This window comes from Aquarana catesbeiana, linkage group LG01 (genome assembly GCF_042186555.1).
Source record: "Aquarana catesbeiana isolate 2022-GZ linkage group LG01, ASM4218655v1, whole genome shotgun sequence".
Classification (NCBI taxonomy): domain Eukaryota; kingdom Metazoa; phylum Chordata; class Amphibia; order Anura; family Ranidae; genus Aquarana; species Aquarana catesbeiana.
Window position 1 is genome coordinate 875,525,077 of NC_133324.1, and position 26,517 is coordinate 875,551,593.

Genomic DNA, 26,517 nt, shown 5'->3' on the forward strand with positions numbered 1-26,517 from the left:
CACCCTGACAAATGCAGAGGGAGATTTATACAAGGCTTTAATCCAATTCACCATGGTGCCACCCAAACCGACTGCCCTCAATGTTCTCAACATAAACCCCCAGTCTACTCTGTCGAAGGCTTTCTCTGCGTCTTTATCGACAGAAGTAGACCGGGGGTCCCCTTTGTTTTCATCGCATCCATAACCAGGAGCGTCCTAACGCCATTGTCCCTCCCCTCTCTCCCTGGTATGAAACCTATCTGGTCTGGGTGGATCCAGTGTGACATTTTGTCCTTTAATCTACTGGCTAGTACCTTGGCGTATATTTTAATGCCTGTATTCAGCAGGACTATCGGTCTATAGCTCGAACACAGCGAGCTATCTTTCCCTTCCTTTGGTATTGTTACTGACGCAGTTAGTGCCCCCTCACAGAGCTCTTCCTGACCCCCTATTCCGTTCCAGATCTGACAAAGCTTGGGGATTAAGGACTCCTTAAATTTTTTGTAAAAATAGGCTGTAAAGCCATCTGGCCCTGGACTCTTTCCGGAGGGAGATGCTTTCATGGCTCTCTCGATCTCTTCTTCTGTAATAGGACTGTCAAGATCTTTTGCGTCACTATCCGAAAGGGTTGGTAGACCTGCCTCCCTTATAAACTCATCCATCTTCTCCTCTCTTTCCAGGGTACCTATCCCGCCATGCCTAACCTTATAAAGGGATGCGTAGTATCTCCTAAATTCTTCAGCTATATCTCTGGAAGTATATTTTAATATCCCCTTTTTATTTTGGATCTTATCTATAAAGTTGGTCCCTCCTTTCCTTTTCAAGGTTGTTGCCAGATACTTCCCCACCTTATTACGCCATCTAAATCTCTCTTTTAGATTTTTGTTTAAGATACTCTTAGATTCTATCTCCATTAAATCTTTTAGTTCTTCTCTTTTTATTATTAGTTGGTGTAGGAGCAAGTTATGATTACCATTAGCGGCCTTGTGTAAGTGTTCCAGATGGTGGATTTCATCTAAGAGTTCTGATTTCCTTTTTGAGCTTTCTTTTTTCTCACTGGCCCCTATTGAGATCAAAATGCCCCTTAAGTATGCTTTAAACGCTTCCCACAGGACTGATCCCGAAGTCTCCCCAGTATCATTTATCGAGAAAAACCTGTCGATTTCTTCCTGTACTTTACTACTAATGATAGGATTCTCGAGAAGCTTTTCATCCAACTGCCATGAAAATGGGGGCCTCCGGAATCCTGGTATCCCCACCTTCATTAAGACTGGGGCATGATTGGAGAGCGTGATGGTTCCGATCCTCGTATCCTTGACATAGTCTAATAGTCTATGATCTACCATGAAGTAATCGAGCCTTGAATAAGACCCGTGAACTGAAGAAAAGAAAGTATAGTCCCTGTCCTTCGCATGCTGAACTCTCCATGCATTGATCATTTGGCAACTATGCAATTTCTGTCCTATTTTTTTAAGAGTTTCCTACTTGCTCCCTGTAATCTAGATGTACTGTCCAAAGTTGGATCTAGGCAAAAATTGAGATCTCCTGCCAGTATCACCTCTCCTGTCCTAAAATCCATCAACTTGTTCAGGACCTGAGACAAGTATTTAATTGGGTTTTTATTAGGGCAATAAACATTTGCCAGAGTAAAGACCCTTTCTCCCACCCTCACCTTCAAAAAAAGGTAACGGCCCTCCTGGTCTGCGCTTCTCTCCAGGAGAGCAAACTTGGTCCTTTTTGAGAACCCAATCACCACCCCTTTGGCCCTCTTAATGAGGGAGTCACCATAGAACCAATTGGGGAAGCAGTTGGAGAAGTCTAACATGGGTGTCCTGTGAAAGGTGGGCCTCCTGAAGAAACACAACATCAGCCTTAAGATGCTCTAATTCTTTCAACACTTTGTATCTCTTGAGGGGGGAGGTCAGCCCTTTTACGTTATATGTCAAGCAAGTGAATTCTGTCATTTATTCTTTGAGTGTCTCTGCATTGTAATGGCACGTGTTATTCTTTGAACCCCTATACGGTGCATCAGCTCCCACCCCCCTCCCCACCAACCCCCCCCTACCAACCACCGCCCTTCCCACCATCCCCCCTCTCCCTGCCAGCAAAAATCTGGCTACAGATCCGCAGTAGAGAAAAAACATTGATCTCTGCCTACGACCAGCCAAGACATTGGAATGTGACTCTGACAGCGGGTCGCCACAGTCGCCCTGCTCCCCCTCCTCATTGGGGGGGGGGGGGGACAGGGCGAGCAGGTGTATTGCCCTTTCTCCTAGCATAGGGCACTACCTCTCCCCTCATTCCTTCCAGATTCACACTGTTTAATACGGTTCCCTTCTACCTCGCAGGTTGGGGTCCCAAATAAGGCTTTTCAGCCAGCCGCCAATTCGGACCGTGCCCAGGAATGGCCAGAAGATTATGCAATTGTCCTCCTGCTAGCCGCAACTACTCGTTGAATTTCAGGGATGTAGTGCGGGTGGTGTACTGCCTAACCCGCCGGCACTCCGGGCAGGGTACCGAGATGTCAGAGAGGCTTGCGGGGCTGGGGGGGGGCAACCGGGGGAAGCCGCGGGAAGCACCCCACATCCAGAACCAGTCCGGTGTGGAAGGTGGGTAACAGAGAGGAGAGCCCGCCCGGAACGCGCAGCGTCCTGTGCGGCCCGGGGTCTGAGCCAGCCGATGCACTCACAGCCCCGGCAGGGTCGGCGGCTCCTCGTCCCGAGTGCAGCTGATGTTCGGGTCTCGCGCTGCTCCGCCGCTCGCTTCCACTGCGCTGCCGCCAGGCCACTCCCCCATACGTGTGCGTCACATCACGCACTCGGCCTCTCCGTGTAAAGCGGAGTTCTGCCGTTTTTTTTTTTTTTTTTTAAGTCAGCAGCTGCAAATACTGCATCTGCTGATTTTTAAAATATGGACACTCACCTGTCCAGGGCACCTGCGATGTCGGCACCCAAAGCCGATCTATCCCATGGCTGTCGGGTGCTGCCGCTGCCATCCTCAGTAGAGGAATCAGGAAGTGAAGCGGTGGGAAGTGGCGTGGATACCCGCGGGTGGGAGCAAAATACCTGTATTAGACAGGTATCTGCTACCCCGTCCCCCCTGAAAGGTGCCAAATGTGACACCGGAGGGTGGGGGGGGGACTGGAAAAGCGGAAGTTCCATTTTTGGGTGGAACTCTGCTTTAAAGAGTTTTGTGTTTTTGGGAAGTATCTGTTGTCATGCAGGAGAAAACAGCAAAAATACATGCAAGTATATGGTACCAAAAACGCAACCTACTGCAGGCAAAAAAGACGCCGACCCTTACCAGAAAATACACCGGTTGAAAACACACAGATGTGAACATGACCCGTAGGAATCATAGTAAATTGACTGTGTGTTTCTGCAAACCTGAAAAAGCACTGCAAAATGCATAGGTGTGAACCTAGCCTAAGGCAACCCACAGATGGGAATGTGATCCTACTATGGAGGCTCTGGAAATTTAGAGTTAGGACCGCAGTATAGAGAGGTCCTTTGGTGTGGGAACTGCGGCTTACGCATATATTTGCAAATGTGTGCAAACAAAACCCTTTGTTTTTAACGTTAGACAGGGTCAATTCGGTTGTTTTGCAGGCTGGCTGGTAAGTGTGCTGGGAAATCTTGTGTTTGTGATGCGCATTGCCCTTCCATGCCCACCTTGCTTCAAAGCCCAGTTATAGGTTAGGGTGGTTGCCACTTTTCTGTACAGTTGGTTGAATTGGGTGCTGTGCCTTGAAGGGATGGGCTCCCTCCCATATCTGCCCTTAATCTATCCATTTTTTTTTTTAACAAAGTAAATCTATCCATTCTTATATGTGCTCTCACTATGAAGGCTCTGAAAATTTAGAGTTAGGACTGCAGTATACACAGAAGTCCCTTGGTGTGAGCACTGCGACTTATGCATATATCTGCAAATGTGTACAAACAAAAACCCTCTGTTTTTAACAAATTGGTAGACAGTACCAATGTGGTAGTTTTGCAGGCTGACTGGTAAGTGTGCTGGGAAATCTTTTGTTTGTGATGATGACAAATGGTTGATGTGATGTCCCTGCCACCTTGTGCATCATCAAAGGGCAGTGCAGGACTGGAGAAGAGGCAAAGTGGACCCAGCATGTCATATGACTGGTCTAAAGACATCTAAAAAAAGGTAAGTATATAAGGAAAAAAAAAAAAAAAGTAAGGCATAAATGTGGGGAGCCCTTCGGGGGGGGAGGTGGAATGGGGAAGCTGACTGAGGAGGCAGATGCAGAGTCTGGGCTTTTCCAGACACTCAAACCAGAGACAACTAAAATGTTCAAAAAGTAGTAAGCAGTTGCAATCTTTGTAACCATCTCTGCGTGAGTTTTATTGAAAGGGAGGATCTGTGTGCAGGCAGCTGCCAAACTGCTGACAACCCAATACTACTGATAGCCAGGAAAGGTATTTCACAGGTAAAAATAACCATTACATATTTAGTGTGACACAACAGTTACTTTAGCTTTCACTTCCTGCAGAACATTGGTCAATGTTAATACAAAATGATGAAGCGTAGGTTCCATAGGGGTAAAATAAAGCTGACTGTAGCACAAAACTCCCAGTGTGCCACCAAATTAAGCAGTGTCCTGGAGGTTATTGTTCCTTTAACAATTCCAGTGTAGAAGCAGTCAGCAAGTCTGGCCTTTCCCTGTAATGCAAACAGCTCAATTTCTTCCAGTTAATCTCTTGTAGACACTCTTCATGACCTCATTATTAGAAGTGACATTTATGAACATATCCAGACTAACGTGGAGGAAGGAGAACAACCAAGATGTGGCATTTTCTTAACGATGTAACATTGTGCAAATAAAGTCGGGGCTATGAGGCACAACTAAATTATTAACTATCGTACCAGTCCAGGAAGAGTAAAGAGAATGAACACATGACTAGGAAGAAGAGGATCCATACTCTAAAGCCTGCGTTATTCTTTATGGCCTGCAAAGGAAAAACAAGAAGAGCATTAGTAAAGGAGGTCTGTTCGTTAAAGTGGCACAGCGGGAATCACAGAAGCTAGGTAGCTGACTCGCCCCTTTAGGCCTCATGCACACTGGACGTTTTTAATGCTGCTTTTAGGGGCGTCTGGAATTTCTTTCGGCTTCTAAATGACCCTGCATGTTAGCCTATGGTCCATATACACATGCACTTAGAGGAGTTTAGACGCAGGGGCGTTTAAAGGCAGAAAAAAAGAAAACCTACAGCCAGTACGTCCAGGAGCAGCAGTGTTTTGGCAGAAAAAAATAACTTATTATTCTGGCCAATGAAATGAATTAAGGCCCAAGTGATTGACGCACTTAAATGCGTTACATGCATTTACAAGCGTTCTTCTGTCAAAACGCTGCTGCCAGGAGGAAAGGAATCTAGGAGAGTTAGCAAAATGTACAGTGTGCATGAGGCCTGACAGTGGCCAAGTTTATTAAAGCGGAGTTCCAACTGTTAAAAATGTTTTTTTTTTTTGGATGAATATCGTTTGTTTCAAACTCTTATTTATAGCCCTCACGTTTCCGTGATGAATCGCTGCTCGATTGCCGAGTTCATAGGGGAAGATATCTTATATTTCTCTTTCCTGGCAATTTCCATATTGCTTGTGGGCATGTGAAGCCCACAAGCACTATCTTCCGGGATCAGGTGCAGCTGAGCGACCAGTATGCACAGCCCGTTCTCGCGCATGCGCAGGAGGTACGGCTCGCAGCGCCGTCCATTTCTGACGTTGCTATCACAACGAGCGGCATCGTTGGAAGTGCCTGCCCCATTGTGGTGGCAACGAAGCCCTCGGCACTGCCCACTTACTCCTGGGATATGATGGCAAGCATCTCCCAGGAGCACTAGCGAGCACAGGCGCAGAGGGAAATGATGTCAGGCGCTGTGGAGAGGAAGTGGCAGAATACAAAGGACCCCATAGCAACAGTGTTGAAGGGGTGAGTTAAAAAAAAAAAAATTCCAAATGTTTTTGCTGATGCATAATGCTGTTGATTTCTGCAAAGTTGATTTTATGGGTGGAACTCCACATTAAGCATTCTCAATTGTAGGGGCTTTGTAGATCAAATACAAAAGAAGAGAATGGTTAGGACTTCAGGCCGGGTTCACACTGTAACCCCATGCGGATCGCACAGGAGCGCTGTGCGTCCCTGTTCCCCGTTTCAGGGACAAATCAGGGCCGATTCTATGCCTAAATTCAGCCCTGAAACGGAGCCAAAGACGCACAGCGTTTCTGTGCAGTGCGCTTCACAGCCGCAACAGAGATGTGTGAACTGGCTCCATAGGGAGCCAGTCACATTCTCCTGCTATGCTAATTGGATGCGGGGAAACCCACATCTAATTTGCATAGGTGTGAACCCGGCCTCACTCATTAGTTCCAGCTTTCACAGAATACACAGTTCTCTCTCTTATACTTACCTAGGCCCAATCTCAATCCAGTGATGTGCACAAGAGCAGAGGCCCTCTGGGCTCTCTCCTCACAGGCTTAGAGACAGCAGCGGGAGTCATTGGCTCCCGCTGCTGTCAATCACAGCCAGTGAGGAGAAGTGGGTTGAGCCGCACTGTGCATCAATGGACACACAGAGCAGGGATTGGGAGCAAGCATGCATGAGATCCCCCCATAGCAAGCGGCTTTGCTATGGGGGAGGAGCTTGGAGAGCCAGTAGGGGACCCAAGAAGCAGAGGATTGAGGCTGCTCTGTGCAAAACCATTGCACAGAGCAGGTAAGAATAATATGTTTATTTAAAAAAAAAAATACTACTGCAGCCATCAGCTTGTGTTCGGTTTGTTCAGACGTGCCCTGCTTCAAAGTGAGAGTGATGCGGCGACTGTCACAGAGCGCATGTAAACTGCAGTCACACCACATGTGTGGCGTATCGCTGCCAATGTCAGAGTGAGAGCAATATTCTAGCACAAGAGCTCCAGGTTAGCTCTAAACTGAGTTGTAAAGGCTTTTAATGTGTCACCTATGGTGATTTTTGGTCATCGATTTTTGCGATACCATGGGCACATACAATTTTAAGACTTGCCATGTTTGGTATCTTTTTACTCGACGCAACTTATCCTTTATATTTTACCAAGAAATGACCAAAAAAAAATTATATTGTGTGTGCGCCAAACTGATTAATCAATATTTCCTTTAACTGCAGCTGGATGTCCCCATTTGGTAACACGGATGGGAGTGACTATGTAACGCTTTTCTATAAGTGCATTAAAGCAGAACTAAAGTATTTTTTTAATGCAAACTGAAACTGCAAGTTAATTTTTGTTCAGACATGCATACTTGCAAACCTGTTTTACCTTTTGCTTTAGCCATATGGCAATTTGAGTCAGGTACGTTACCTCTTCCAGCATTAGTGGGAGGTAATGAAGGAGGTGTTATATGATGGAGGTGATGTAATCATTCTCTCACAGGAAGTTTGCTGTAGAAACAACCTCTGGACTGTAAGGAGCTGGTTCCCCCCCCTCCCCCCATCTCTTATCAGCCACTTGTCATTACTTGTTTTACTAATGCAGATGTCAATCAAATAAGAAGGCAGGACATGAGAGGGACAACATTGTTCTATAAAGTAATGTGATCTGCCACGTATGCAAATGTAGGAGCATAATGATACATTAAAGCAGGCTATAGGTGGATCGAATCTTGGCCGGTTCAGCAGGGATTGACCAAGTTTCAATATCTATGGGCAGGCAGGTTGTTCCCAAGGTGAACCATCAATCGACTTGGGTAGAACCAGTCTGTCATATTTTTTACATGTGATTACTGGTGGCAGCCAGCAGTAATCAATGGATTCTGCTCCCCACGTGTCCCCCCCACCAGCAGCACATAATAGCGCTGCGGGAGGGATTCCCCCATCATCACTGTGTTGATGGGGGAATCAAGTGATTTTCTTTCCTTCCACCCGTGGTGGAAGGAAAGAAAATCAAATCATCTATGGCTTGCCAAGAGGAAGGTATGGAAAGCCAAGGACTTCGGAGCTATGCAGCCAGTCAAGAGCTAAGGTCATAGAAAATTCTAGGTTCTGTACTACGGCTGCACAGCAGATGGGGAAACCTATGAAAACCACAAGAAAAACAGTTTTGCAGGTATGCATGCACTATTTTGAACTTGAAATTTCAGAGCATTTGCAAAAAAAAAAAAAAAAAAGTGTGCGTTTCCCTGACTGCTGAGTTCTGCAGCAGGGAAAACTGGGGTGCAGGAGAAGTAGAAAACTGTAGGGTGTGCGTGAGACTGTACCTCCTCAGCCTCTACAGGTCTGCAGCTTGATATGCCTCATTCAGACACAGAGGTTTAGAGCACAAAGCCTCTGACAATGATAAAGCTATTTTATCACACTAGAGATCGCAAGCATGTTGCTGTACATTCAGAGTTCTCATTGCCGGAGACAGCTGTCAAGTTTACCATTCACTCATCCATCACACTGAATTCCCCAGCTCCATTCTTTCATATGTATCAAGACAGAGTCTTTGGGGGGGGAACGTATTTAAATCATATTTTATCGGCAATGTTTCTTTTTCTACATATTAAATGATTAAATCGGAAGGAAAGGCTTTTAACCCAATTTGAAGATTGTGGAGGATTATGATAGGTCAACCATCCATCCCATTATGCTGTAAAAGGTTTGGTGTGACCTGGAGGAGAACTGGAAATCCATCAACGATAACTAAACTGCTATTATACCCAGACAGGCAGACATGCAGGACCTACAAGATGGGAGTAAATGGGAAAGGAAGTAAGGCCTCCAGGGGAAGATGTCAATGTAGATCAGACAATATTGATACCAAACTGGCTATGTGCTAGGTCTGTGTGTGTGTGTAATAGATTGTCTGGAGGTGTGCATGTACACCATGGCTAGTAAACTAGAATATCAAAATAGGACAATGCAACAAAACCTCTGTGCAGCCGCTGATAGCCAGCAGCGAGGCTTTGGTTTTATATATGTAAAACTGAGTAGTATCTCCATTTGAATAAAATGTAGCTGATTCTATATGGGGCAAAACTATTTAACAAGAATGCTGGACAGTGTAGTTTTGCATAGTTTAAAGCAGAACCCCCCCCCCCCAAAAAAAAAAATTAACATCACACGGCTCTGACAGCCAGTAATATAATAATAAAACAGTGTAAACTGTTGATGCTATATCAATCTTGTAGAAAAATAATAATATACCACATCATTCAAAAACTTTCCTGGGAGCTGTGCTCCTCTATATTACCCTACAGATGGTGCCGTGCCCAGAACAAGTATATGATCAGGAGGACCCACAGAAGATGCTAAAGATGCCAGAGGTTACAGAATGTGCCTGTTCTTCTAAGGATGGTAGTAATTTATATACTGAAAACTAATGTTTGTCAGGAAAGCTCAATAACATCACATCAGGTAAAAAAAACTCATATCTGCACATAGAATCAGCTAGATTATGCAAATATATATACACTACACCTTTGGTTGAATCTGGAGTGCTTTGTTAAGAAAAAATAGATTCCAGCTAAATTATTTCAAAATTATGGAATCAAAGTATAACCACTAATTACATTTGTGTTTACAGTAGGGAAATAGATGGAAAACAGGTACTAAGGTGACTATGTTAATTTTGAGATGGGCTGCATTATATCTTTACATACACTATATTGCCAAAAGTATTGGGACACAAGGCTGTCCACAAGGTTTAGGAGTGTGTCTATGGGAATGTTTGACCATTCTTCCAGAAGCGCATTTGTGAGGTCAGGCACTGATGTTGGATGAGAAGGCCTGGCTTGCAGTCTCCACTATAATTCATCCCAAAGGTGTTCTATCAGGTTGAGTGTGCAGGCCAGTCAAGTTCCTCCACCACAAACTCGCTCATCCATGTCTTTATGAACCTTGCTTTGTGCACTGGTGTACAGTCATGTTGGAACAGGAAGGGGCCATCCCCAAACTGTTCCCACAAAGTTGGGAGCATCAACTTGTCCAAAATGTCTTGGTATGCTGACACCTTAAGAGTTCCCTTCACTGGGACTAAGGGGCCAAGCCCAACACCATCCCCTGAAAAAGGACCCCACACCATAAGCCCCCTTCCAAATGATTTGGACAAAGCAAGGTCCATAAAGACATGGATGAGCGAATTTGGGGTGGAGGAACTTGACTGGCCTGCACAAAGTCCTGACCTCAACCCGATAGAACATCTTTGGGATGAATTAGAGTGGAGACTGCGAGCCAGGCTTTCTTATTCACATTGGTGCCAGACCTAAAAAATAAGCTTCTGGTAGAATGGTCAAACATTCCGATAGATACACTTCTAAACCTTGTGGACAGCCTTGCTAGAAGAGTTTAAAGCCCTTATAGCTGCAAAGGGTGGGCCAACTCAATATTGAACCCTACGGACTAAGCCTGGGATCCCATTAAAGTTCATGTGCGTGTAAAGGCAGGCGTCCCAATACTTTTGGTAATATAGTGTATATAATCCTTGGCCAATCCTGAGGAAGAATTCGATTTCCTTGTTTATAGACTCTTCAATTAATTTCTTGGCTTCTGCATACATGAATGCTCTATTTATATTTTGGTTCAGTCTTCTATACCGAATAATAATATTGCCGGGTGAATTCAGATAGTTTTGATAACCAAGTTGAGACCCTGACCCTTGTTATTGTCCATGTTTTGTGTTCACTATATTAAACTAAAAATGCTAGCAGGAAACAAAGAAATAGTAAAACGTCTACCAAAGAAAGAGGGTGACTTGCTCATAAGAGATGTAGCTCCTAAAACAGTGACAAGTGAACCAGATAAAAGTTAGGCTGGAAAGGCAGCAGATTTACATACCACTAGCCTCTATGGGGAGGAGACTGCAAAAACTGGATCTAGAGAAGTTAAGCCAATAAACAGTAAATTGCATGATGTTTGGTCTTAGGAAGGCAGGCCATACCATCTATTTTGTTTCAACCATGGGAATACCTCTCGTAGAGCTATTGTATTCAGCCAGTGGGCAGCCTTCTCCGCCAGCAGAGTACTATGAACAGCTGCTATGGTGGCTATAGAGCCAGGATTGGACAGAAAAGACATGACAGGCCGGTTGTACTGAAGTCGATTGAAGTATTGAATACTGTACAGCCAGCCTGCCCATAGACGGATTCAAATGTTGCTGGTTCCTGCTGAACCGTCCAAATTTCGATCAGTCTATGGTTGGCTTGAGTTTTAGCTTTTGCATTAAATCTATATGTACTGTCACTAAGGGGTTTATTTACTAAAGCTAGAGTGTGCTAAATTAGTCACACTTCTGCAAAGAATCCAATCAGCTTTTAACCTCAGCTTGTTCAATTAAGCTTTGGCAAAAAAACAAAACAAAAAAAACTGGAAGTTGATTGGTTTCTCTGCAGAAGTGTGACTAATTTTGCACTATCTAGCTTTAGTAAATAAACCCCTAACTGAACAGAAGTAGAGATGTATTATTGGTATGTGAGGGGAAAAAATGACGAGTGAGGTTTAGCTGTACCTAGTTGCTTCAGCCTGTGGGAAAATTGTGAATGCTGTAATGGAGGATCAGTAGTTACAATGACAATTTAAAAACCTGTAATCAGAAAGATAGGTAGGGCACCTTAAAGTGGTTGCCAACCCTTCCATATACCCAGTGAAATGACTAGCCTCGGGTGATACACAGAGGTGGAATAAATCCTCCTACATACGTTATACATGTTTATCTGCAGTCTTCTCTTCTACATCTGTTCAAAGTGCTGAATTTTACAGCTTGTCTGATAGTTCAGTTGTAGCTAAAGTCAAAGTCTGCATTTGAAGGCCAACAGCACCTGTGCATAGGGGATGTTTTAGCTAACAAATGGAGGTCAGCTGATAGAAACAAAATTATAATTCCACGGAAAGGAAGGATGAAAGAAACTAAAGAAAAGGTATTGTGACAGTATGAGATGCTGTCACTGTAAAATTGGTTGTTTAAAGCACACCAGGATGTGTACATTGGCTCGGTGCAGGACTGCAGAGCACAGATGTGGACATCTACACACGCAGCTTTCTCCGGGTTTTGATATTCCCGCATGGGGCTCTGTAGTTTGGAGATTCCATAGTGTCTTGGGTGGAACGGAATCCCCAATCCTGTTGTCCAGGTTTTGTGGAGGACCAGCACGGTGTGTGCTCAGGTGAGCAGAGTCCTTATAATGAAGGTATGGTAATACCTCATGGCTCCCAGTTGGAGACTGCTCCACCCAAGGGAGAAAGGAGGTCTCCAGAAGTCAGAGAGGCTGCAGGTGGCAGCCAGAGCATGTGTGTGTCTGTCAAGAGGAAGTAAACAGCCTAAGGACTAAGACCAGAATGGAGCGGTGAGCGCTAGAACAAAGCAGTCTCTGCACAGAAGCACCTATGGTCGGGGTGACCAGCAAAAAAAAGCAGAGGTACTGCAACTAAAGCTAAGTGAGAGCTTAAGAACAAGGTGGGCCATCATTTTCTGTTTATGGTTATTTGCCGGAGAAGAACCCCTGAGTAGGAAACCTTTACGTTAGACTTTTTATTTTCCTTTTTAACCACTTGCCACCCGCCATATAGCAAAATGACGTTGGCAAAGTGGTTGTGTTATCCTGACCGGATGTCATATGACGTCTTTCAGGATAACAAGCCGCTGCAGTTTGACACACCGCAACTCCGATCTAGGCAAAGAGTCTCTGATGGAGACTCTTCACCACGTGATCAGCCGTGTCCAATCACGGCTGATCACAGTGTTAACAGGAAAAGCAGTTTATCAGCTTTTCCTCACTCGTGTAGAGTAGAGGAGAGCCGATCGGCTGTTCCTCTGACGGGGGGGGGGGGGGGTGTCTGTACAGCCCCCCCCGAGGATGCCCACACTGGACCACCAGGACCATCAGGGATGCCCACCACTAGTCACCACCAGGTATGCCACCCATGGCTACCAGGGATGCCAATCAGTGCCCACAAAGGATGCCAATCAATGCCCACAATGGATGCCAGTGCCAAACAATAATGCCTGCCAATCAGTTATGCCCATCAGTACCATCCATTAGTGTACATCAGTGCCACCTATCAGTGCCCATCCATGCCGCCTATCAGTGCCCATCCGTACTGCCTTTCAGTGCTCAACAGTGCTGCATATCAGTGCCGCATATTAGTGCCCATCAGTGCCACCTCATCGTGCCGTCCGCCTTTTCAGTGCCTGTCAGTGCAGCCCCATCAAAGAAGGAGGAGAAAATCTACTTATTTACAAAAATTTGTAACAGAAACGAAAAAAAAAAAAGTTTTGTTCAAAATTTTCGATCTATTATTTGTTTAGTAGAAAATAAAAATCCCAGAGGTGATTAAATACCACAAAAAGAAAGCTCTATTTGTGGGAACAAAATGATAAAAAGTTAGTTTGGGTACAGTGTAGCACGACCGCGCAATTGTCATTCAAAGTGCGACAGCGCTGAAAGCGGAAAACTGGTCTGGGCAGGAAGGTGTATAAGTGCCCTGTATTGAAGTGGTTAATAAAAATGACCTGCCATGCCCTAAAAATATAGTTCCTGACTGACTGGAATCACTGGAAAACATATCTACCACTAGAGCGAACGATCCCCCCATGGTACAGTATCCAGAAGTGGATTTTTATACAGCTGCTATGTAGAGATTGCTAGAGCTGTGACAAGAGAGAAGGAGCTTACAACTGCCTCTATGCACAGGTACTGTTAGATGGAACAGCCAGATACATGACATGGGCCACTTTAATTGCTAATATCCGTTTTCATTCTTTTTAATGACAGGTTTCCATTTAAGCAACACAACATTTTATGTTGTAAGAGCAGTATTTTGTCCCCACTTACTGAACTGCGCCATGCTCTACAGTTGTGTGTACAATACAGTTCCAAGAAATAGTCACAAGTGTCAGGCTAATTGCTTTGAAATTGGTGTGAATAGAGGGGCCTAAACCTTTATTACATATAGCTTTTTCTCTAGGTCTGTTGTGCAACAAGCTGGAATCATTATTAACACAAAACCCCACACACACATAATCCTGCCCACCTCCTCGTCTTCCAGATATACACAACAATTACAGCCAATGTAACTGTAGACAAGAACATTACCTCTCGTATATCTTCATTTCCTTCTTTGATATCTTCTGTGGCGCCCACGACGAGCTGATGGATATTGTCAATGTCTGTTTCCTGGCAGAAGAAAGGAAAGGCAGAAAACATTAATGATTCACATTATTTGCAGGGGTTCCACATGCCACAAACACAGGCCTTCACTTATTCAAATTGCTCTTGCAATGAGAGGCACTCATCCAGGAAACAAAACCATTTCAGCCAGTGGGGCTCATGCAAACTGCAGCTCAAAGGAGCTCAAAGCAGCAGCTCCTACAGGCTTTTCAGCTCTTATTTTTTCTGCCTAGAAGCTCCTCTTTATGTTAGCCAATGTGTCCATACACACTTAGACTTTTTCAGGTGGTTTCAGGCATATGCTCTTGCAGGAAGAAAAAAACCCCCACCAAACTCACGTTTTTGACAGGAGCTAGTGCCCCAAAGAGCTCAAAAAAGCTCAAAGAAGCTTGAAAAAGCACAAAAACATTTGTTCCAGCTTTTTTGTTTTGTTTATATAGTGGTTAAAAATTAACTATCTAGGAGGGTTTGTGGAAAAAAAAAGCGCTTATGCTCAAAAGGAGCTTGAAGAGGCTTGTAGAATCTCAATAAAAACATGCACAAGACCACAAAAAAGCACAAGCTTCTTCGAGCTGAAATAAAAGCTTGAATGCATGTAAAAGCAGCTTTTTTTTGAGTTGCAGTGTGCATGAGCCCTTATAGGCACTGCTTAATTGTAGAAGCTTCTCTATTAGTGCAGTCAGTTTATGATTCTGTCTGTTGGAGGATGGAAATTCGGTGGTGAAATTTCAGGTCACTCAAAATACCACTTAAAAAATAGATCTAAACACAATAATTAAAATCTCACAAACTTTAAAGGCGAATATAATTTATAAGCTTGTTTGAATCCATTGATTTCTTTTTTCCTTAAAGTGATAGTAAAGTCTCGTTTTCTTTTCTTTTATAAAAATAACATGTTATACTTGCCTGCTCTGGTGCAGTGAATTTGCAGCGCAGGTCCTCCTCTTCTCGGGTCCCTCTTCAGCGCTCCTGGCTCCTCCCTCCTGTTGTGTGCCCCCACAGCAAGCTGCTTGCTATGGGGGCACCTGAGCCGAACCGCAGCTACGTGTGCCCCGACCCCTCTCTCTCCTGATTGGCTAACTGACTTTGATTGACAGCAGCAGGAGCAAATGGCACCGCTGCTGTATCTCAGTCAATCAGGAGGGGAGTCAAGCCAAGGCACTCATGCACATCACTGGATCAAGATGGGCTCAGGTAAGTATAGCATAAGATAAATGTGCATTAAGATAAAAACAATCTTCTGTCTCTACAATCACTTTAAATCTGCAGCATTTATTTAAATAATACTGAATGATCTTGCCATGATGGTCCTTGTTCGGGGACTGTTATAAGGTGACAACTGTCTTCTAATTGTGGTGGAAATGACAAGAAGCTCTGTAAACACACTGTTATCACTATCATAAAGCCAGTCTACAGCACTTACTTTCAGGCAATGCTGGAGCATGTGTATGTAGACAGAAAGTGGGTGAAAAAGGCTGGAGAAGATGAACAGCATAAGGGCTCATGCACACAGGACGTTTAAAAAATGCAAGTGCTATGATCAGGAACAAGCAGCGTTAACGCTTTCATGCGCTTCTTAGGGCTCATGCACACGTGACTTTTGTGCAACTGATTTTATGGGCATCTGGTGCTTTTTCTTTTTTACTGCCTCTGAACTCTCCTCCATGTAAGCCTAAGACCCCATTCACACAGGGGCAACACGACTTGCAGGTCGCCTCAGCGAGGCGACCTGCAAACGACTGCCCGGGCGACTTGCAAAACGACTTCTGTATAGAAGTCTATGCAAGTCGCCCCCGAAGTCGTACAGGAACCTTTTTCTAAGTCGGAGCGACTTGCGTCGCTCCCCTTAGAACGGTTCCATAGCACAGAACGGCAGGCGACTTGTCAGGCGACTAGGTCGCCTGACAAGTCGTCCCTGTGTGAATGGGCTCTAAGTGTCCATGCACACAAACTTTCAGAGGAGTTTGGAGGCATAAGCGTTTAGAGGCAGTAAAAAACAAACAAACAAAAAATTGCAAAATGCCAAAAAACACGGCTAAACGCAGGTTAACGCTGTAACAAGCTTTTAGCTGTATTTGTCAGTTTTACATTTTAGGGAGTGTCTTTACTGTAAAAACGGTTAAAACCGCTAACGCTCAAAACCGCGGAAAAGCGCGCATAAACACTATTCAAAAAACACAGCTAAAAGTGCGTTTTTAACGCTGCTTTTTTCCTGACAGCAGCGCTGGTGTTTTTTAAACATCCTGTGTACATGAGCCCTCAAATGTTAAAAACGCCAAAAAAACACCAAACGCGTCTAAAGGTTCGTTAAAGCATTAAGCCGCATTTTTACAGCTTCTGCTCCTAGACGCACATTCGTCATTTTTTTTACTGCCCCTAAACGCTTATGCCTCCAAACCCCTCTGAGTTGGACATGGACACATAGGAGAACATGGAGGAGGCAGTAAAAAAAAAAAAACAAAACAAAAAAACGCCAGACGCCCCTTAAAGCAGCTGCAAAAATGCCCTGTGTGCATGAGACCTAAAAATTTAAAAAATTATGAGAATAGTTGAAACTCATATTTTATGAAAAAAAAAGTCAATTGTTTAATAACACAGTGCTTCAGCAAATGAACTGTCATCCAGTTAAAGCGTTTGTACAAGCAAACTTTTTTTTAATTAAAAAATAGCAAACACGTCATACTTAGCACAAGGCAGCTCCTATCCTCCTCTTCTTTGGTCCCCCGCTGGTGCTCCTGGCCCCTCCCTCCTGCTGAGTACCCCCATAGCAAGCGGCTTGTGCGTGCTCGCTCCCATAAGAGGCACAGTGCGTGGCTCGGCCCCGTCCCCTCCATGCTGGTTGTGATTGACAGCAGTGGAGCCAATGGCTCCTGCTGCTGTGTCTGAGCCAACGGGCAGAGAAAGAGAGCCTCTGCTCTTGTGCACATCACTGGATCGAGATCAGGCTCAGGTAAGTATAAGGGGGGGCGGGGGGGGGGGGTAGCTGCTTGCAGAATGTATTAAGGTAAAAAAAAAAAAAAAAAAAAAAACTTCTGCCTTTAGAACCCCTTTAAGGTTAGATCTACTTTCTGTCCCAGGACTCTGTAGCTAAACACTTACTCTACTAGTTTTTTCAGGGGTGCATGACATGTCTGCAGCTGTAAATAGAATCAAATAGAGAGGACAGGTGCTCCCGTGTAAAAGTACTCCATCCTCCACAATCCTACATATGGGCCAGAAGATGTAAGCACGATGTAGACGTGTAAAAAGGACAATGCATTTCAAAACCTTAGTGTTTCAAAGTCACGCAATTTTGTACAGGTCACCAATGTAAAAAGCAGAAAAACACCTGTAATCTGCCCCAAAGAAGCTTGTGTTCTTTTTTGAGCTTAAGGCGTGAACAGGTGAATGAATGGGATTTTGCTTGTTTGGTGTTTTTCTCCTTTTTTTTCCCCGGGCGTTTTACGAGCTGAAAATGCTCAGGTGTGAATGCAGCCTAACACACAGCAGTAAGAGGTTTCAGGCTGCATTCACACCTGAGCATTTTCGTTTTCAGGCAGAAAGTCATCCATCAGAGCCACCCCCTACCTACGTGAGCCTAGCAGAGTCCCCCTCTTACATCAATCTGTACAAGGGTCATGTCTGGCTGGCAGTGGATGCAATGATTTTTGTTTTACTATACACAGACTCAGACCAGAGCATCCACTGCCAGCCAGCTGAGGTGTTTTCTAAATAGATGCTGGGGCCAGGTAAAATCTCATAGCAGGCTTGATGCGACCCGCAGGCCATAATTTGGAGACTGAAAACCTTTGGATTGTTTGTTTATCATGTTTCTTTGTCTTATGGATCTTTAATAAATGTATTGCTTTTTATGGGATGTGCCACCCTTTCTCTTTGCTTTTCATGGATTCCTCTGGCTGTGGACCAGGCAGGCACCCAGATTCATACAGCAGCATATGAGATCCTGCAGACAGCTTAGGAGCGGTGTGTACCCAGCTCTTTCTCTTACATAATTTGGAGACCCCTGCCATAGAGTGTAAATATTGCACAATATACTGGGAAAATCATGTTAGTTCTAGGTTATTTTTTTTATTTGTATTAATACTACATTTTTTACATAACCTAGAAACACACACACATTATATATATATATATATTATATACACACACACACACACATACATGCACACCTACACAGTGAGGGGAAAAAAGTATGCTGATTTTGTACGTTTGCCCACTGACAAAGAAATGTTCAGTCTATAATTTTAATGGTAGGTTTATTTTAACAAGGAGAGACAGAATAACAAAAAAAAAAAAATAAAGTTCAGAAAAACGCATTTCAAAAAAGTTATATATTGATTCACATTTTAATGAGTGAAATAAGTATTTGACCCTTTCGCAAAACACGACTTAGTACTTGGTGGCAAAACCCTTGTTGGCAATCACAGAGGTCAGATATTTCTTGTAGTTGGCCACCAGGTTTGCACACATCTCAGGAGGAATTTTGTCCCACTCCTCTTTACAGATCCTCTTCAAGTCATTAAGGTTTCGAGGCTGACGTTTGATAACTCGAACCTTCAGCTCCCTCCACATATTTTCTATGGGATTAAGGTCTGGAGACTGGCTAGGCCACTCCAGGAACTTAATTTGCTTCTTCTTAAGCCACTCCTTTGTTGCCTTGGCCATGTCTTTTGGGTCATTGTCATGCTGGAATACCCATTCACGACCCATTTTTCAATGCCCTGGCTGAGGGAAGGAGGTTCCCACCCAAGATTTGACGGTACATGGCCCTGTCCATCGTCCCTTTGATGCGGTGAAGTTGTCCTGTCCCCTTAGCAGAAAAACACCCCAAAGCATAATGTTTCCGCCTCCATGTTTGACAGTGGGGATGGTGTTCTTGGGGTCATAGGCAGCATTCCTTCTCCTCCAAACATGGTGAGTTGAGGCCAAAGAGTTTGATTTTGGTCTCATCTGACCACAACAATTTCACCCAGATCTCCTCTGAATCATTCAGATGTTCATTATCAAACTTCAGACAGGCCTGTACATGTGCTTTTCTTGAGCCGGGGGTTCCCTTGCAGCTACTGCAGGATTTCAGTCCTTTACGGCGTAGTGTGTTACCAATTGTTTTCTTGGTGACCATGGTCCCAGCTGCCTGGAGATCATTGACAAGATTCCTCACCGTTCTCATGATCATTGCACTCCTTTAAGTCCTGATTCACACCTATGCATTTTTAGTGTTTTTGCATTTTGCAGATTTGCACTACAGTCCATTTAACATGGTTTCCTATGGAACATGTTCTGTAGTGCAAATCAGCAAAATGCACTAAAAATGCATAGGTGTGAAACAGGCCTAAGGCTTGATTCACACCTATGCATTTTTGGTGCTTTTTGCATTGTGCAGATTTGCACTACAGCCTATTTAACATGATTTCCTATGGAACACATTCTATAGCGCAAATCTGCAAAAAGCACTAAAAATGCATAGGTGTGAATTAAGCCTAGGCTTCTGTTCACACAGGGGCAACACGACTTGCAGGCCGACTCTGTGAGGCGACCTGCAAACGACTTCAGCGGCAACTTGCAAAACAACTTCTGTATAGAAGTCAATGCAATTTGCCTGAAGTCGCCCCAAAAGTAGTACAGGAACCTTTTTCTAAGTTGGAGCAACTTGAGTCGCTCCTATTAGAACGGTTCCATAGTACAGAACGGGACGCGACTTGTCAGGTGGCTAAGTTGCCTGACAAGTCGCCCCTGTATGAACCAAGTGTAAGAGTGCTCCTAATCACAGCTCGTTACCGGTATAGAAGACACCTGGGATCCAGAAATCTTGCTGATTGGTAGGGGATCAAATACTTATTTCACTCATTAAAATGCAAATCAATGTATAACTTTTTTGAAATGCGTCTTTCTGGCCCCTTGGGCCGCAGTTTGAAGACCACTGGTCTATTACATAAAATCCCAATAAAATACACTTACGTTTTTGGTTGTAACATGAAAAAAATTTTGAAAATTTCAAGGGGTATAAATACTTTAAGGCACTGTATAGATTGCATAGGTTTTTACCAACATGTGGTGAAAAGGTCATGTCAATAGCATCTTTAGCAGGGCTTTTTTTCAGCGGGAACGCAGTTCCGCCATCTCTAGTACTTTGTGTAATGGCAAGGGGTGCCAGGGGTTGGGCTGAAGGGTCTATTAATGCTGGCTGTTGGGCGATCTATAGTTGCTGGAGCAGATCTATTTTTGAGTGGCGGTCTATTGTTCCTGGGGAGGTCTGTTGTTGCTGGTGGGGGATCTATTGTTGCTGGGGGTCAGTTATTGCTGGAAGAGATCTACTATTGACAAAGGGGGGCCTATTGTTGCTGGCTTCTGGAGAGTCTATTGATGCTGGTGGCATCTGTTGTTGCTGCTGGGGTGGTATTTTGTTGTAGGGGTCCATTGTTGCTGGGGAGTCTATTGTTTCTGATCAAATCTATATTGTTGCTGGGAGGTCTATTGCTGCTGGCTGTGGGGGATCTATTTTACTACTTTTCTTGCTATCGTTAACAAATTCCATACAAATTACTTAGCACCACAAAATGATACTTGGCTCTGTATTCTCTAAAAGGGGCAGTACTGCGAGGTGGGTGGGGGATGAAACCAAGGAACGGTGCTCAATGGTGGATAGGAGGTGAAGACAAGAAGTGACTCAGAACAGGGGGGAGGGTTCCTGCACCTATTCGTTCAACACTTATTTTACCCACGGTGTGTGTGTGTGTATGTGTATATATATATATATATATATATATATATATATATATATATATATATATATACACACACACACACACACACACACACACACACACACACACACACGTGTCAGGCACATGATTCGATTTGTAGGATGAACAGGCTAGTACCTACAGATCTTTATTACATCTGTGCATTTGCTTTAAGGAATCCCTTTTGCGGTTTATATATTAAACATTACACAATTTGAAAATATTTCTCATTTGGAGAACAGTGTCTCTTAAATAATTAAACATGCCGAATGGGGAAAGGGGGGATGTTTGCAAGTTATCCAAAGCTTACTCTGTGCAAAATTCTGCTCTTCCTCTAAGCATCCTGTTTGGTGGTAGTACAAAAGACTGTTATTCCAGGGATAGGTAAGCTCAATAATCTGTTATTGCAGGAAGATAAGGGACAGGAGAGGTAACAAAGGAGCCAGCCTGTCCTATATTAATGCAGAAGCATCCTTACTCACAGCTCTGAACAATATTGCATATCCAGTGTATAGAATGCTTACTACCAATAAGGGCTTCATCTAATAGAGCTCCACACAGAAAAAGACTTATACCTTTGAAAAGCACATAACAAGATACCTCCAGCAGAGAGGAGAAATGGTGTGATGCAGTAATTAGCAAAGCAGTTACATACCAGATGTCCAAATCTGAGACTTCAGTCAGAGTAACTCTTCAGCTACCAGACTGTGATCTCCAGAATCAGGAAAAATGTTGTTCAGGCCATATACTAGTATTATTTTATTTGAAAAGTTTGGTTTTAAGAATGTTCGTTCGATTTTCTAATTGTTAGTGGGGTCAAATCGACACGCGATGAGAAAATTTGAAGGCGCAGGATGGAAAATCTTTCTTGAATGAACATATTCTTTACAGTGGAAGTTGTTTGCAGAAAGACCATTCACTCCATTATCGAATGTTAATAGGGACTTCTTTTTGAAGTACTTTCAAACGATATTTTTCATGACATCAAATGTACTGATAAGGATTTTGGTGCAAATGTTCATTTTGAAAAACTACTAGGGTATGGCCATCTTTAGTCTGTAGGTCTGCTGTGCACACCTAACACCTGAAGGCTCAATAAATGTCACCACTCCTTTGAGTGGCCCTGAGTCATGCCAGGATAACTTCTTTTGGACCGCCCCTCGCAGATATACTGCGGCAGGGCGACCCTCCTGAGTGAAATCACGTACCTGTTCGTGATTTCGTACACTGGGTCTGGGGCACGTGCCGCTGGCGACCCACTGCAATTGGACAGCAGGAGCCAATCAGCGGGTCCGGTGGACCCGATGTTGCCAGCACCCTGCAATCGTTCTCAGGAGGGGCAGAACGGCGGTCTGCTAATGAAAACAAGGCAGGCGGTGGTTCTGTGAGAGGGGAAGATGGAGATCTTGTGTTTCTGCTAAGCCGAATCACAGATCTCTGTCTTCCTTCAGTCAAAGCATCCCCCCCCCCGAGTTAGAAAGCACTCCCTAGGAGCACATTTAACTCTGATTTTCTTCCCTGCCAGTGTCATTAATACAGTGACCATGCTTTTTTTTTTTTTTTTTTTTTTTTTTTTTTAGCACTGATCACTGTATTAGTGTCACTGGTCCCCAAAAAACGTCCCTTAGTGTCAGATGTGTCCGCCGCAATGTTGCAGTCCCGCCGTCATCACTAATAAATAAAAATTCTATAAATATATCCATAGTTTGTAGACGCTATAACTTTATATACGCTTATTGGGATTTTTTTTTACCAAAAAACGTGTAGCAGAATACATATTGGCCTAAATTAATAAATAAATGAGATTTTTTTACATTTTTTTTATTGGATATGTTTTATAGCATTAAGTAAAAAAAAAAAAAAGAAAAAATTTTTTCAAAATTTTTGGTCTTTTTTTGTTTATAGAAAAAAGATTCCAAGATCTGCAGGATTAAATGTTGAAGGTCACCACAGCCGTCGGAGCTGTGTTTACAGATTTACAGGCCGCTGACGGCTCTAATACCCAGGTGACGTCCGTGCATGCGCACCGGCAAGGGGACGTCACGACGCACGCCCAGTGATGAAAAAAAGGTCACTGCGCATGCGCATCACGTGGGTAGCCCGGACCAACTGTTCCCCAAGTGCAGGACACCGCCCCAAAGAGGCGTGACGGCAGCCTGCGCTTGGGGGACACCGACGCACAGTCACGGCCAATCGGCAATGAGCAGTGCTCAAAAAGGAGCCCGGTCATGACAAAGCCATGAAAAAAGTGAAGGGGCATCAGCGCCAAAGGCACCAAGTGTCCCCCCAGTGTGCCGGGTGAGAGATCCTCAGAACCGGGGAAGGACCACATAAGAGAGACGGCTGAAATTCAGAAGGAAAGAGGGGAGAAAGGACAGCAAAGGAGATTAATGTATAAGAGATGTAGCCAGTAAAATACACATAGAAAAGCCATAGAAAATACACGTAGGCTTTTCTATGTGCATTTTACTGCGCACTGGGGGACGTCACCTGGGTATTTATCAGAGCCGTCAGCAGCCTGTAAACACAGCTGTGACGGCTCTATCAGCATACCCAGTGTATAACCAAACAGAGGTAAGCCAAAACACTCTCTGTGTTCTGCTGTCTTGCTCTACATATGTTCTCACCCCCTACCATCCATATGCATCCCTACAGGTATATTCCCTGGGCTGGATACCCATTGAAACTTTCCAGCCAAGTCTGGGATTTGCAAACACTGTATGTGTTTCCTGTTTTGGTTGATATTCCTGGAATGTTTTCCACTTAGGTATGTACGCTGAATGTGCACTGAAGAGTTTATATACTCTTAAATCCCAATAAAATCTTGTTGGTAATATAGTACTATACCCATATACCTTATCACCTATTTCAGATCATCTGGTCTGATTTTTTGCTGGGGGCCTTCTCTGGACTTTCACTGAGAGATCTTTGTTGGACTGTCGGGGCCGCATGGGAGCGTTTTTTATTCATTTATTACCTTCGATATATGGGACCCTCTCATTTCCTATATTGTATGGGTTACTGATATTCATCGGGACGTGACCTACGCTGTTCACTTTGTGTGCTTGTATGTAATTTTATGCTATCTTATTTTTGAGAGATATATGTATATTGTCTGTATTAAGGCCTATTCATTGATATATATGCTTCTCTAATAGACACCTGGCTGTGTATGTGTTAAAAAATCCCTGAAGAAGGGCATCAAGCCGGAAACATCGGGTTCATCCATTAAGCCTACATGTGTCTGTATATGTATCGCAATCCATACAAATGTCAATGCATTCTTTTGTCTTTGATGACTAAAGTCTTTTTATTGAATAGACCATTTTGTAATAAACTTCTGTTTTATACGATACAAATATTGTTTCTGGTCACTTTTAAAGTCCCACCCATCAAAGGGGTTTTGTGTTTTTCCTTTTTTTGTTTATAGCGCAAAAAATAAAAACTGCAGAGGTAATCAAATGCCACCAAGAGAGCTCGATTTGTGGGGGAAAAAGAACATCAATTTTATTTGGGTACAGCGTAGCATGACCGCGCAATTGTCAGTTAAAGTAACGCAGTGCCATATTACAAAAAATGGCCTGGTCATGAAAGGGGGGGGGGTAAATCTTCCAGGGCTGAAGTGGATAATGTGTATGGTGGATTGAGTCCTTGTTACTTCTACATGCTTCATTCTCTTCTACAGTTGAGACTGCTACACTCAAGTATACATCAGAGCCCAGCTCATTATGAAGCCTTCTGTAATACAAACTACCCCTGAAACACTTCTGATGTTTGTTCCCCATATCCGACAATCTCCAGCAACTGAAATTTGGAATAGCAAAATAGGATTTGACTTGAACTAAAAAAAAGCATCAATGTATGGGCTTGCCTAAGTTTGGGCTTCTGGTGTGTAAAAGAGACCAAGTCGCCAGACCATTAATTTCAACAATAATCTTCCCATAAGATTGTATGTGCATTGGACGTACAGTATTTTACATGTTATTTACCTGTAAATCTTTCTTTAGACATCTAAAAGCCCTTTAGACTGCTGCTTGGGTGTGAGGCCAGAAACTCCAGCAGACCCAGACAACTCACTCAAGTGACTCTCCGTAGTATTCCCCTTTGCTTCTCTTCCATACAGCTACATAAAAGCTGATGTAGGGAGGTGGGTGGGAGGGTCTGAGGATCTGGGCCAGCACAGACACTAATTAGATACTTTCAGAATAGTGCTGTGACATTCAAAGAGGTAGGGAGCTGTGCTAGGGAACTGACTCTTCAAACAATCTAATTTGCTAGCAAGTTAAGGCACAAATTGAGTCAATCAAAAAAAGGTTTATGGAAAGTAAAAGTGTTGCAAGTAGGCATTTAAAATACTTGGTTTTTCTGTTCTTTTGGTTGGTGACAGTGTTTGTTTAAAGTAGAATTCCAGCCCAACACTAACTGGTCTTAAGAATGTCCCCTCCCTCTCCTGCTACCTAACCTGTGTAAAAAACAAAACAAAAGCGTGTATTTATTTTAATCTGTTCCGGGCATATGATCTGCAGTTTCGGCTCTCCTGTATAAGCTGCAGGGGAGAAGAGGGAGCGACAACAGTGACAACAGGGAGCTTATGAGTGACATCACAGCTCCCAGAATTCCCAGTCACTGTTGAGCGCTCCTTCCTCTCCCCTGCAGTCTCTCACCAACACAGGGGATAGTGTGACCAGACCAAGGCAGACTAAAAATAGGTAAGTATATAGATCTTTTTTACACAGTATAAGGCAGTATAGATATCAGGAGGGGGGAGTGAACATTTTTAAAGACAAGTTATTGTTAAGACAGTCATAAAAGGATCAAAATTCGGCCGGTTCAGCAGGAACTGTCAGAATTTCAATACATCTATAGGCAGACTGGTTGTACTGAAGTCAATCCGATAATCAACCTCAGTACAACCAGCCGGATGGGTTTTTCTCACCAGATCACTGCCAGCGACTATAGCTGCCAGCGCTGATCATTGCTTTCTGCTGGTGGGGAAGGCTCTGCATGCTCCCTGCCAGAAGAACACAATAGCGCTGTGGGAGGGATTACCCCATGAACACTGACTGTGTTGATGGGAGAAATGGAACAATTTTCTTTTCTGTGGCTGAAGGAAAGAAAATTGCATAATCTATGGCCTGCCTTAGGCTGGAACTCTACTTTAAGTGGAAGGCGTTACCTCTAGGACATGCCTGCTCTCAATTTGTTTATTGCTATGCAACTCAGATTGGGAGCGCAGATATTTTAGCATTAGAGACTACATTATGTAGAGATGCCTTAACCGGTTCCCGACCGATGCACGCCGATGTACGTCGGCAGAATGGCACGGCTGTGCAAATGGGCGTACCTGTACGTCTCTTTGAAATTGCCGATGTGCCATCGCGTGCGCGCCGCCGGCCGGGAGCTTCGTGAGTAGGATCGCGGGTCCCACAGACTCGACGTCCGCGGGGATACCCACGATCGTCTCATGGAGAGGAAGAACGGGGAGATGCTAATGTAAACAAGCATCTCCCCGTTCTGCCTAGTGACAGTATCACTGATCATAGCTCCCTGTGATCGGGAGCTATGATCAGTGATGTGTCACAGCTAGCCCATCCCCCTACAGTTAGAACACATCCCTAGGACACACTTAACCCCTACAGCGCCACCTAGTGTTAATCCCTTCACT

General features: G+C 44.0%; 1 protein-coding gene across 1 annotated transcript in view; it reads right to left on the bottom strand.

Moving 5' to 3' along the window:
- Positions 1 to 4,311: 4,311 nt before the first annotated feature.
- STX18 (syntaxin 18) overlaps positions 4,312 to 26,517 on the bottom strand; it is a 252,106-nt gene continuing 229,900 nt past the window's right edge. The window contains exons 10-11 of the mRNA XM_073610225.1: positions 14,035 to 14,115; positions 4,312 to 4,943 (exon numbers count right to left, since the gene is read on the bottom strand). Of these exons, the coding sequence (XP_073466326.1) occupies positions 4,848 to 4,943; positions 14,035 to 14,115 (177 nt within the window). The 3' untranslated portion in view covers positions 4,312 to 4,847. The remainder of the gene's footprint in view (positions 4,944 to 14,034; positions 14,116 to 26,517) is intronic.